This window comes from Ranitomeya variabilis, chromosome 4, assembly GCF_051348905.1.
Source record: "Ranitomeya variabilis isolate aRanVar5 chromosome 4, aRanVar5.hap1, whole genome shotgun sequence".
NCBI lineage: Eukaryota > Metazoa > Chordata > Amphibia > Anura > Dendrobatidae > Ranitomeya > Ranitomeya variabilis.
In genome coordinates this window covers 267766062-267780162 of record NC_135235.1, presented here as the reverse complement: position 1 = coordinate 267780162, position 14101 = coordinate 267766062, and the positions used below count along the sequence as shown (strand labels likewise).

Sequence of the window (14101 nt, the reverse complement as noted above, 5' to 3'; positions counted from 1 at the left end):
CGTTACCGTGACCTTCACAGGATACCAAGCATGCCCACAACAACTACATGTAGATGAAAAGGGATACTGTTAAGAATAGAAGTCACATCTCCCCATACCCTGCATGATGACCTCTGCACGGAACACAGAGCATGCCCACAACAACATGTAGATAAAAAGGGATACGGTTCAGAATAGATGTCACATCTCCCCATACCATGCACAATGACTTCTGCACGGGACACAGACCACAACAACTTCAGGTAGATAGAATACTGTTAAGAATAGATGATGTCACATCTCCACATATACTGAACGATGACCTCTGCACAGGACACAGCATGCCCACAACTACAGTGGGGAAAATAAATATTTCATGCAATAAAATGTAAGTTAATTATCGGCAGTGTATCACATAAGTATTTGATGCAATAAAAGAACAGAACTTAATATTTGGTCCAGAAACCTTTGTTTGCAATTACAGAGGTCAGACGCTTCCTGTGGTTCTTGACCAGGTTTGCACACACTGCAGGAGGGATTTTGGACCCCTCCTCCATACAGATCTTCTCCAGATCTTTCAGGTTTTGGGGCAGTTGCTGGGAAATATTGAATTTCAGCTCTCTCCAATAGATTTTTCACATTTCTCAACAAAAAAAAAAAGTGAAAAAAAGACTACCGCTGTCTGGTTTTAATTATATTTAATGACCGTAATGTGTTCGATGCATAAGATTTTAAAATTCAGTGGATATACTTTTTTTTTTTTTTATTGCTCCGGATTCTTATCAGTGATGCCAATAAAATTAGAAAAGCGCTGTAGAAGGCTCCAAAAATTCAATCTTTGCCCTTCCAGTTTTAGGAGGGACTCCTTCTAATATTAATGAATATAAGACACAAAAAAAATCTGTGGTTTGTGGCAATCAGTGACGTATACTGGAATAATGTGTGATATGTATTTATTTTACTCGCTTCTATATCACCATTAATTCCACAGCGTTATACAGACATTATATATTGTTCGTACAGAGATATTTGCTATTGGTTCCTAACTTTTTGAAATAAATGGCTTTGAAAGTCAGATTGTGACCCCCATAACTTGAAAATACGAGCGATTTTTCAACTTACTGCTTGTTAAAATTTTCAGCTGTTCTTGAGATATTCACACTTTTTTGGGGGGGTTACAGCTCATTGTCTTGAAGGCCGACCACTGCTGCTAAACAGCAGAACATGCGCAGCACTTACAAGCTATCTTCTAAACAGCGCTTACAAGCGCAATAGAATCCAGCCAGGATTGACTGAGTGTGCTATTGCCTCTTATTCCTGGCTAGCTTCATACTTCCTAGCAGCGATGGTCGGTCTCCTGGGCAACAAGCTGTAAACAAAAGAGAAGTGTTGGTTATCTTAATAATGACCCCTGTGGATGCCAATATGGAAGTCGTGTTTTACCCTCTTCGCGATCAAGGCTCGGACTATAGGGCGCCATTTATAAATACACATCTCTCGATATACCTAGTGTCTTTCCAGGAAGCGCTTAGACCCATGAATCACCAGGATAACAAAATCCTCAAATCCGTTTTTCCATCTTAAGATCCAGTAACTGATGACGACTTAGTCTGAACCCATGAGCGTATGTCTTTGGTTTGTGGAAGGAAATCTTGGACCGTTCCACCAGCTCCTCGAAGAGCGCACAACTTGATCCGCAACGTTGCCGCAATGTATTATTTATTCGTCCTTTTTTTACGTCTTTTTCCACGACCGAGGGTCATTTATGGCTGGATGCTCCAATAATTGATGTTTCGCCTTGTAATTCGGCTTCATCCAGGGTGGGCTCCGGGGCTCATCCTAATAGATAACATCGATCCGATGGTGGCCATGGCAGTCTAATCCCGGCCCTGCAATCGCGGCAGACCTGCAGCGTTCCATTTTCCTGTTCTTTGCTCCTGTTTTTTTTATTTATCAGATTGTCCCCTCGGGGTCGGTCTTGGAAATAGATTAAGAGAAGCGTGTTCTGTAAATGGTGCCTGTAACCGCCTGCCTCTCATTTGTTTTCCTCTCCTGTATGCGGCCTTGCGCTTCCAGATCTGGATCTCTGAACCTAGACACAGTGCCTTCACATTGATCCTGCTTTTATTAACCCCGTGGTGCCCACTTGTATGTTTCGTGGAGCTCGTCTGGTTGCGTCAAGCAAGGTCCAGATGCTGCCGTCCATTGAAGGGGTTAAGCTAATGACTATCACCCAATATTACCGCTAGCGGTGCAATTTTTTTCTTTTTTTTTTTTTTTCTTTTTTCTCGGAAGTGTAAAGCCCTTTTGCTTTTGTGAGTGTTCATTCATGTTGATGGATTCTCTAATTGCTCCCAATTATTACAGTCTGGTGCTGTGGTTCCCAGACAGAGCCGTCCATTGATTTCTGCTTGGTAGGAGTAAAGACAATGGGGTTTATGTGCCAGACCCCGAGGTCATCATCCGTCCCCCAGAACCTATGACAAATCTGCACAATCTCCTCGGTGCTTGCTCACACCCCTACCTCTGGCCAGCGCTCTCCCCGATGATGCCCGTGCGCCTCGCCGGCCCACCCTCCAGCGTATGTTCTCCCACACACAGCGTGATCCCTCATTATTTTTTGACATTACGCTGTTACATTTGAGTCCTGTTTGTTCTCCATCTCGTGCGCTCTTTGTTCCTCCCGGTCACGTCTTGCTTTTCGGATGGAAGGTGTGATTGCGTCGTCTCCCAGCACACCCGCTATTACTTTTTTGTGAACATGGCTGCCTTTGTGTTGCTGCTTATTTTCTTCTTTTGTTTCTCCCTCTTCTCTTTGTTCTGTACCATTGTCTTCTGTCGCGGTTTCTCTTTCTGCCTACTGCTTGCTTCTTATTGCTCCTCCTTTTTTTTTCCCCTCTACCTGCTTAAAACCTTTTATATCGTTGTCTTTTCTGTTGTTCGCTTGCTCTCCTCGTGATCTTGCCTGCTTGCTTGAATTATTATGTTTTTTACCATCCTCCTCTCTGCTGCTTGCCACTGTTAGGTGGTTTTCTTTTCCTGGCTGGTCCTTGCATTTTGTTTTTTTTCTGTTCTAATTTGCATTTTGTAGGCTAAAGGTACCTTCACACTAAGCGACGCTGCAGCGATATCGACAACGATGCCGGTCGCTGGAGAGCTGTCACACAGACAGCTCTCCAGCGACCAACGATGCCGAAGTCCCCGGGAAACCAGGGTAAACATCGGGTTACTAAGCGCAGGGCCGCGCTTAGTAACCCGATGTTTACCCTGGTTACCATTGTAAAAGTAAAAAAAACCAAACAGTACATACTCACCCTCTGATGTCTGTCACACGTCCCTCGCCGTCTGCTTCCTGCACTGACTGTGATTGCCGGCCGTAAAGTACAGCACAGCGGTGACGTCACCGCTGTGCTCTGCTTTCACTTTACGGCCGGCACTCAGTCAGTGCGGGAAGCAGACGGCAAGGGACGTGTGACAGACATCAGAGGGTGAGTATGTACTGTTTGGTTTTTTTTACTTTTACAATGGTAACCAGGGTAAACATCGGGTTACTAAGCGCGGCCCTGCGCTTAGTAACCCGATATTTACCCTGGTTACCACTGTAAAACATCGCTGGCATCGTTGCTTTGGCTGTCAAACACGACGATACACGCCGATCTGACGACCAAATAAAGTTCTGAACTTTCAGCAACGACCAGCGATATCACAGCAGGATCCTGATCGCTGCTGCGTGTCAAACACAACGATATCGCTAGCCAGGACGCTGCAACGCCACGGATCGCTAGCGATATCGTTCAGTGTGAAGGTACCTTTAGAGCGCACTGCGCCTATCCACTTAGCTGAGCGTGTATTTTAGAGAGGACCAGTCATTTGCCAAAAATATACCTTTTTTATTACCCAATATAAATGCCATTGTTGTCCTGAATTCAGTGCCATTTTTCTTTTGTTCCTGCTCCTTTCCATTCCTGAGATATGGCTTCTTTCCTGTATATAAATGTTAGCGATGTGGGCGTGGTCCTGAAGAAGGCGCCCACGGATCATTGACGACCACACCCACTTGTCTAACAAGACACAATTTTATATGTATGGAAGAAGTAGACCATATCTCAGGAGCGGAGAGGAGCAGGAACAAAAGAAAAACGGCGCCGGATTCAGGAGAACAGTGGTATTTACACCTGGCAAAAAAATGACATTTCTTGCAAATGACAGGTCAGCAAAATAACTTGTAAAAGACGGTATATACTGTGTGTATACTATAAATTTTTTTTGTGTTTTTTTTTTTTTTTTTTTTTTTACATTCTTTTGCAATGTCTTCCTGTGATTCAAGAATTTCATTAAGACTGTGACCGGTGCTGAACATATATTATACATATTGCTTAAGGGCGTAAACGCTCAACTCAACAATTGCAAGAAATGCTTTATACACTTCTGCTAATATATGTATATTATTATACAGTGCTCCTCTTTGCAAATGTAACATGAGAAATGTTCTAAGCACCCAATTTATATTTTTTGTCATAATAGGATCATTGCATTATGGTGTTCCGCTTGCTGCTTTTTGGGTTTGGGAACCCTTGATGTCTCAATGGTGATACGAATGTTCCTATGTGGACACATGCATCCTTGCTTTCTTTTAAGAGATTGTGTGGGACTTAAAATAGGCCATCAATATAAAATCGTAGGGGCTCTGACAACCTGGTACCCTCAGTGCTTAGCTGATAGGAGGAGCACCCATGGCTGGCAGAAGTTCATTGTATGGAGTCGGATCACTGCAGCTTTGTTCACTGTGTTGTTATCGGTTTCATGTACTGCAACTCTGCTCCACTTTACTTATAAACTTTTTGCAGTGGATCCAAAATGAAGAAAAAATTATAATGTAAAGACTGAGTCTTCCTCTCAAATTTTTTTTGTACTCGTTTGTGTTCGGCTCAATAAACAATATCCAAATTGCACGTGTAAATACGGCCCTAGGGTGCTTTGACATGAGGAATGGAGGGATGGTGTCAAAATACCTAGTTCATGCCATGGTGTTATCTCACCGATGTGTAAAACCACCTACAAACGCATGTGGTTAGATGGTGTAGCACCCCGCTGTACCGTCACCACCCGCGTGAATGTTGGGGCTTGTTTACTTCTGCTTTCTCGTTTCTTTTCTAGTGATCTATGCTCATGGTTTAGTTATTTTTTCCTGACTGATCAGTATTGAATTCTATATAGGGAGATATTGACAACTTTTAAAGAATCCGAAGCGCTTCTGTAACTTAAAATACAGGATAAGTACATAATCTGCCTCCTAATCAAAAATTACAAAAGGCAGAGATGGGTATAAAAACAAAGTGCTGCATACTCACCCACTGTGCCACCCGCGGGGGTCCAGCGCTGGCCACACCAGGACGGGAAATGATGGCGTCCTGTTCTTTGATCACCTGACCTCTGAGGCCTGTGATTGGCTGCATCTGGATGTTCCTAAGATGACTTCCTGTTCCAGACACTTGGCAGCTGCAGACAATCACAGGTATCAGTGGTCAGGTGACCAAAAAAGGAGACTTCTTCACTTCCTATCCTGGTACAGACCGTCAAAGCCGCCAGTGCCTGATCCACAGGTGTGAAGCAGTTGATCGGGTCTCATTTTATTGTTTCAGGAACTGTGCCTGTAATTGTTTTACCTACTATAGGCGGAGATATCTGTAGGTTTAAGGCCGCCATATCCTTTTTAGTAGAGTTGAGAAATTTGATTTTTTCTGCCTTGGTCACATGTCTGGGTCCTCCTTGGCGGTGGGTCTTCAAATCTACTCTACAGGTGTATCAAGCGCGGATTTGATAGAGCTAGGAAAACTCGGAGTAGTGACTTGTTATATGCAACTAAAAAACAAGAGCTAATAATGATACTATCAGGTTTATTAGTACGTATAACCACAAATGGCGTAACATCAGGGGTATCTTGAATAAGCATTGGTCGATTCTGAAGTCAGAGCCCTCCCTGGGGGCCAGTATGTGTGACTTTCCTGCCATGACTGCCAGAAGAGCACCTAATATCGGTAATCTGTTAGTCAGGAGTCACTATATTCCACCTATTTAAAAATATTTTTGGCACTCGGGGTCCACCCCTGGGTTGTTTTCGGTGTGGCCACTGCCTGGCCTGCGCGAATGTCCAGCGTACCTCTACCTTTGAAACCTCTGATGGCCTTAAACAGTTTAAAATCAGACAGCACATTACTTGTGGTACAAGTAATGTAATCTATTATGCCACATGTGCTTGTCCTCAGATCTATGTTGGCCTCACATCTAGGGAGCTCAGAGTGAGGGTGCGTGAGCACGTTCGGGACATTGGCGTGGCCAGAGCAGTGGTTGATCCCTCTGGGATCCCTTTAGGACTTTTCACGATTGTGACGCGGGGTCTCTTCGGGTCAGGGTCAGGGGGATCCAGAGTCTACATCTGGGGGTGAGGGGTGGGAATTATAAAAAAAAAAAATTCTGGCCCAAAGAGAGGCAAACTGGATAGTGCGCCTCAATACCATGGTACCAAATGGCTTAAATGAGGCACTAAGCTTCGCCTCATTTTTGTAATTTATTAAGTATCTCCTGAGGTTCATGTAATTGTCCCCATTTTTGTTACCATCATGCACCCCCATAGTCACGGGTTGTATCCCAATAGTTGTTTTTATGATTGTTTATTTATTCTTTCTTTCTTTTATCTCATTTATAGTTTTACATATCTTCAGGCGTGGACCGATATGTGCCCATTTATTTGCAAGATGATTTCTCCTTCTCACCTTTTATCTCTAACCTCCTCTTTCGGCCTCTCGCAGCATACTAACTCTCCAACGCATGAAGATGGAAACTCCCTTGACTTGGTCTTCTCCCGACTTTGCTCAGTGGATGATTTCACAAACACCCCTCTCCCGCTCTCTGACCACAACCTTCTTTCATTCTCTATCAAGAACTGCCATCCCGCTCAGGTCACCCCCACTTTCCACACTTATAGAAACATACAGGCCATTAACGCCCAGAAACTTATGAAGAACTTGCAGTCCTCATTGGCCCCAATCTCCTCCATCTCATGTCCTGATTCTGCTCTGAACCATTACAATGAAACCCTGCAAAGTGCCCTGGACGAAGCTGCTCCTCCTATACATAGAGCAACTCGACACAGACGGCGACAACCGTGGCACACGCTGCAAACACGCTTCCTGCAGCGTTGCTCCAGGTGCGCCGAACGTCTGTGGAGAAAATCTAATCTACCCGAAGATTTCATCCATTATAAGTTCATGCTAAAAACATACAACTCTGCCCTTCACCTCTCCAAACAAACCTATTTCAACACCCTCATCACCTCACTGTCCAATAACCCTAAACGTCTCTTCACACTTTCCAGTCCCTACTCAACCCAAGAGAGCAGGCCCCAACCACAGATCTCCGCGCTGACGATCTGGCCAATTACTTCAAATAAAAAATTGACCACATTCGACAGGAAATCATCTCCCAATCTCTTCATACCAGGCACTGTCCTCCCTCCCCCACTGCATCTAGTTCACTCTCTGACTTTGAACCAGTTACTGAATAAGAAGTAAGCAGGCTCCTTGCATCTTCTCGCCCAACCACTTGCACCAGTGACCCCATTCCGTCCCATCTCCTCCAGTCCCTTTCCCCGGCTGTCACCCCTCACCTAACAACAAAAATATTCAACCTTTCCCTCACTTCCGGTATTTTTCCCTCCTCATTTAAGCATGCCATCATACATCCATTACTTAAAAAACACTCCCTCGACCAAAACTGTGCCGCTAATTATAGACCTGTCTCTAATCTTCCCTTCATCTCTAAACTCCTGGAACGCCTGGTCCACTCCCGTCTTACCCGCTATCTCTCAGATAACTCTCTTCTCGACCCTCTTCAATCTGGCTTCCGCTCTTTACACTCTACTGAAACTGCCCTCACTAAAGTCTCTAATGACCTACTAACAGCTAAATCTAATGGTCACTACTCCATGCTAATTCTATTGGATCTTTCCGCAGCATTCGACACTGTGGATCATCAGCTCCTCCTCACTATGCTTCGCTCCATCGGCATCAAGGACACCGTTCTCTCTTGGTTCTCCTCCTATCTCTCTGACCGATCCTTCACTGTATGTTTTGCTGGTTCCTCCTCCTCTCACCTTCCCCTTACTGTTGGGGTTCCTCAAGGATCAGTCCTAGGCCCCCTCCTCTTCTTTGTATACTGCCCCTATTGGACAAACAATCAGTAGATTTGGGTTCCAGTACCATCTCTATGCTGATGACACCCAATTATACACCTCTTCTCCTGTTATCACGCCGACCTTTTTAGAAAACACCAGTGATTGTCTTACCGCTGTCTCTAACATCATGTCCTCCCTCTATCTGAAACTGAACCTGTCAAAAACTGAACTCCTCGTGTTCTCTCCCTCTACTAACCTACCTTTGCCTGACATTGCCATCTCCGTGTGCGGTTCAATCATTACTCCAAAGCAACATGCCCGCTGCCTTGGGGTCATCCTTGATTCCGAGCTTTCATTCACCCCCCACATCTGATCACTGGCTCGCTCTTCTTATCTGCATCTCAAAAACATTTCTAGAATTCGCCCTTTTCTTACTTTCGACTCTGCAATAACTCTTACTGTTTCTCTTATTCATTCCCGTCTGGACTATTGTAACTCTCTACTAATCGGCCTCCCCCTTACCAAACTCTCCCCGCTCCAGTCTGTCCTGAATGCTGCTGCCAGGATCATATTCCTCACCAACCGTTACACCGATGCCTCTACCTTGTGCCGGTCATTACACTGGCTACCCATCCACTCCAGAATCCAGTACAAACCTACTACCCTAATCCACAAAGCACTCCATGGCTCAGCACCACCCTACATCTCCTCTCTGGTCTCAGTCTACCACCCTACCCGTGCCCTCCGCTCCGCTAATGACCTCAGGTTAGCATCCTCAATAATCAGAACCTCCCACTCCCGTCTCCAAGACTTTACACGTGCTGCGCCGATTCTTTGGAATGCACTACCTAGGTTAATACGATTAATCCCCAATCCCCACAGTTTTAAGCGTGCCCTAAAAACGCATTTGTTCAGACTGGCCTACCGCCTCAACGCATTAACCTAACTATCCCTGTGTGGCCTATTAAAAATAGAAAAAAAAAACAAAACACATAATCAGGTTCCTTGCATCGTGTTCTCATACACTTTATGCAGTCAATAGCCTCTGTGTCTGTACTGCTACATACTTAGGCTGTTAACTGGTTCATGCAGCTTTACATGAACACCCGAGCCTTACACTATGGCTGGTCCAAATAACTAAAGCAATTGTTACCATCCACCTCTCGTGTCTCCCCTTTTCCTCCTAGTTTGTAAGCTTGCGAGCAGGGCCCTCATTCCTCCTGGTATCTATTTTGAACTGTGATTTCTGTTATGCTGTAATGTCTATTGTCTGTACAAGTCCCCTCTAGAAGTTGTAAAGCGCTGCGGAATATGTTGGCGCTATATAAATAAAAATTATTATTATTATTATTATTACTACAGTATATGCCTCTTCCATTTGAACCCAGCATATTGGCAACTTTATACGTTACATCTTATATGGAGGGACCGCTTCAGCAGGAGGACTTCCGGTCAAAATTACCCTGCAAAGATCCTCTAATGTGTCTTATTATATTATGATGATGTTTGATTACGGACGTGAAATCAAATATGTATATGTTCTTTCCATACTTACTTGGCTGTGCGCGTGCGCGCTGTTTTCTGCGGTATTCCTCCCCCTGTCGCGGCGTCTCTATGGTCCTTCGCGCATGCGCGGTGACTCCGGTCCCCGCGCGTGCGCGATTGTGCCTGACGCCGGCGGCCGGTGCAGGACCTGCGGGTCACAGTGCGCATGCGCCGCATATGCTGAGGTGATTGGTCGGGTCACAGCATGTGACCGGCCTTAGGTAATTACTAATGGGACATAAAAGGTCCTTGCCTGGACACAGAGTTATCCCCTTGAGAAAGCTGCACACCAAAGAGGCGAAACGTGCGTTGGGGCGCTCCTGGATTCAATCCGGTACTATCTACCGTTCACCCCGCTTATTTGACTGATCACTTGCTGGAAAGCGTCGCTCTTGGAACACTAGTGTATATACAGACCACTTGGCTACGATATACCTGCACCTTAATGAGAGCGTGCTTCCCAATACTTATAGACTCTGTATATAACCGGGGGGTTGATTGTACCAGTGATTGTGTACATTGTCCTTTTCCTTTTCTATCGTATATACTGTATCTGTTACTTGACAGGTTTATAATAAAGTACCAGTTTTTTTTACCCTTTATACTCAATTCTCTCTCTCTATCTATCTATCTATCTATCTATCTATCTATCTATCTATCTATCTATCTATCTATCTCTATCTATCTCTATCTATCTCTATCTATCTCTATCTATCTCTATCTATCTCTATATATCTCTATATATCTCTATATATCTCTATATATCTCTATATATCTCTATATATCTCTATATATCTCTATATATCTCTATATATCTCTATATATCTCTATATATCTCTATATATCTCTATATATCTCTATATATCTCTATATATCTCTATATATCTCTATATATCTCTATATATCTCTATATATCTCTATATATCTCTATATATCTCTATATATCTCTATATATCTCTATATATCTCTATATATCTCTATATATCTCTATATATCTCTATATATCTCTATATATCTCTATATATCTCTATATATCTCTATATATCTCTATATATCTCTATATATCTCTATATATCTCTATATATCTCTATATATCTCTATATATCTCTATATATCTCTATATATCTCTATATATCTTTCCTCCTTGTGGGGTGCTGTTTTGCGCAATGTTACGTATGGCATAGTCATAATGTGGTCATCTGGTATGTTTATATCAGTTAGCGCTTAGTAGGCCCCCATTATGATATTCCAGGACCTAATAAGCGCCAGCGCTCTAGAGGATTCTGGGACACCGGATTCAGAACTGAAGACCGGCTGTCGTGGAGGACCGTCATTATTCTCTTCATGTCCAGTATCTTTTCGACCCTTTTCTTGACGTAACTATGCATTCTTCTATGTCAGTGTTTTTTTTACTCCCGTAGCAGATTCTCCTCCCTCCACCACTGGTTTCTCCTGCTTGTCCCTCCTCCCTTTGTAATAATACTTGCACCCAATTTGCTTTATGAAACCCGACTTCATTCATTTCCCCGGCCCCCGGCATCAGCTCTCATGTACTTCCCTCCCACCCTCTCTGTAATCAAGACATTTCCTCTCCTGCCATTAGAAATCACTTTTCCTGATTACTGTGATCCTCAATGTAGAAATGTTTCTGGAGAATGATCAATAATTCAGCTCAGCCTGATCTCCCAGTTACTTGGCTTTTTATCTCCTGTATGTTTACTTGCTTGTTTTTCATGGTTGCATCTGTAGACGTTCGTCAGGCCAGTGACAGTTTCAGGTAGTCTTTCATGCTCTCGGGTGTGCTATCTAAATTCTCCCACGTTCTTCTACATTTGGCCTTGATGGATAGATTCATATTTTGGTGTTCTTTCCATTTTTTTTTTTTTAACCTGAATCCAAAGCTGGTCATTAATGGTAGGCTTTGTTACCACTGAATGTTCCACCATGATCGCCTTTGATCAGGCTTCTCTTTTTCCTCTTTTGGCTGGCCACTATCCAGGGTGCGCTTCCAGCCTTCGAAGGTTCCCACTCAAAAGCCTGATCTTTCTCTCCTCTACGTGCCCACCATCCTTTTCTACTCATCTACTATTTAGTTCTATTCTGCATGTCAAAAGCTTCCTAATGCACCCATACGCATTCACCCGACCTGTGGGATCAATCGTCAGTGTAAGGAGGTCTACCAACTCTTCTCCGACAGATGAGGTCTTGGAAGGAAGATCTAGCCTGTTGAATTTCCAATGGTTGATTCATTTTCTCTTCGGGAGATAGGCTGCTGCCAGATGAGTCTGATGGCAACAGGCTCATGGAGAAATCGGGGGTGTTCGGACAAGCTGAACAACTCTGAAAAAATGGTTGTTGGCCAAATCTGAAGTGTATGAGAGGCCATTAGTCTTCTACTCTTCTTGCCTCCCAGACCACTTTTCCTTGTTTTCTGAACATGTACAGGTTGATATTATCCATTTCAGAACAGTATCTAGATCTTCTTTTTGCCTTTTCATTAGTTTGGTCAACTTCCCATATGCACTTTTGCTTCTTATTGTTGCTTCTTCATTTTTGTATTTTATTTTTTGATAGTTGTATAAAAATAAGTAATGATAAAACTTTTGGAACTGTTGCGAGGTCATGATGTGTCAAAGGTAGCTTTGTTCGGTATCTTTGCACAGTCAGCGTTTTGGAGAACATTTATAGGGATGCATTTCTCCAGTCAAATTCTAGAATCAGTGTGGAAAATGGGTTTTAATCGGTTGTTTGTATCTCCAAAGAAAAGCCTCGATATTTGATGCTCCCAGTATTGCTACTTACTGTTTGTGCCTTTTTACTTCTCTACTATATGTTCGTTGAACAATTGACCCAGTCGGTCTTTAGCTAGTTTTTGGCTTTTCCATGCTGGCAAATCAATCATGCTGTTTTTACCAATAGGAACATATTAGTGACGGCTTGTCATAGTCCCATCTTCTTTACTGACATCTCTCGATTGTGAGACATTTTCAGTTAATGGGCTGGCCGATTAAAAGGAAATGCAAAATTAAATCCAGTAGAACATGTCTCCATGTCTTCCGGTGTCTTAAAAATTGCCAAATCCTGAGCGTGATGGTTTAAAATTAAGGTTTATTTTACTTTTTGGATTTTTTTTTCTATCTTACCCAAACATGTGGTTGTAGAATTTAATACAAGACCAACTCTACTTGTCCATCACTTGAGTTCAAGGAGCTGGAGTCCTTGAGTCTTTGTTTTTACATATGACCGTTTCCTGGAATGAATAATTATGGGCTGTAGATCGAGGGTATTTGACTAGTTTTTGTTAAAGGAGTTACAGAAAATCTTGGTCCCCTCAAGTAGTTTTATAGTTTTTGTTTTTTTCCTTCCAACAATATATCATTTACTTGCCTTCCGTGGGTCCAGTGCTTGGTCTCCACCGCTGCTCCCTGTGTCTAGTAATGGCTGTGGCACTGACGTTGCGTTGACAGCGCTGCAGGCAATTGGTCAGCTCAGCAGCTTTCATTACGACATGGGCAGAACCATTGAGGTCACTGATTGGCTACCTTGCTGGCAGTTTGAAAGCGTTACAGCCAATCCCAGACACCGGGAACAGCGATGTTAACTCGGCGCTGGACTCGGGGAGGAATGAGTTAAGTGCTGTTAGCCTTTTTAATTACAAACCGCCATAGAGACTAAGATTTTCTGAAAGGGAAGTCCCCTTTAAGGTCTATTTGGGTATGTAGTCTGAACACCCAACAGTAAGTCATTATCATTTTTAATAATTGGGATAGGATCTTGGAGATGGGAAATACCCCTTTAATGCTTCTCAGATATTGTAGAATTACTTGCATCAAGGTGTATTATAATTGGTGGTAAAAAAGACAAAACCTTTTTTTAAAATTTAGACCAGAAATGAGCGAATCTTTGTGAGACCCTGGTCCAGCAGCCATGGTGGTAATCCATGATTGTCTTACGGGGGAGCCTTTTGAATCACCACCTACCTGCCGGCATCTCTGACTCCTCTCTAGATTATCCGGCCTGTAAAGACATCATAGTTATGGCGCAATGCACATGCAACATTGTGCCGAGCTGGCAAATGGAAGGAGAACCCATTGAAGCGCCAAGGAGATGGGTCACAGGACTCCTGTCCAGCGGCCACGGACTACAGACCTGGACCAGGGTCCTGCCAATCAATTTGCTCATCTCTAATTCAGACCCTTAACTAGACCATGGAATTAATTCAGACCAAAGATCACAACTAAAAAATTATTTTAGACCTCAGAGAGGGGAAGAAAGAGTGCTTGCCGCTCTTGAGTTCTTTTTACTCTGAGACAAAACATGGCACTGGCCACTAACAGGACCTTGCGTGATGGGCCTCGGTGATAATTCCGCTAGATGCATTGAAGGAGGCACTGTCCTTGCCTG

The 14101-nt window shown here is 43.5% G+C and overlaps 1 protein-coding gene across 11 annotated transcripts in view; it reads left to right on the top strand.

The window, feature by feature from the left end:
- CADM1 (cell adhesion molecule 1) overlaps window positions 1–14101 on the top strand; it is a 239394-nt gene that overhangs the window by 28802 nt on the left and 196491 nt on the right. The window contains exon 1 of one of the 11 annotated variants that reach the window (XM_077249831.1): window positions 13307–13325. The exons of the other annotated variants lie outside the window; for them this stretch is intronic. Coding sequence (XP_077105946.1) covers window positions 13322–13325 — 4 coding nt within the window. The 5' untranslated portion in view covers window positions 13307–13321. Of the gene's footprint in view, window positions 1–13306; window positions 13326–14101 lie in introns of those variants that run through there. 11 annotated transcript variants of the gene reach the window in all.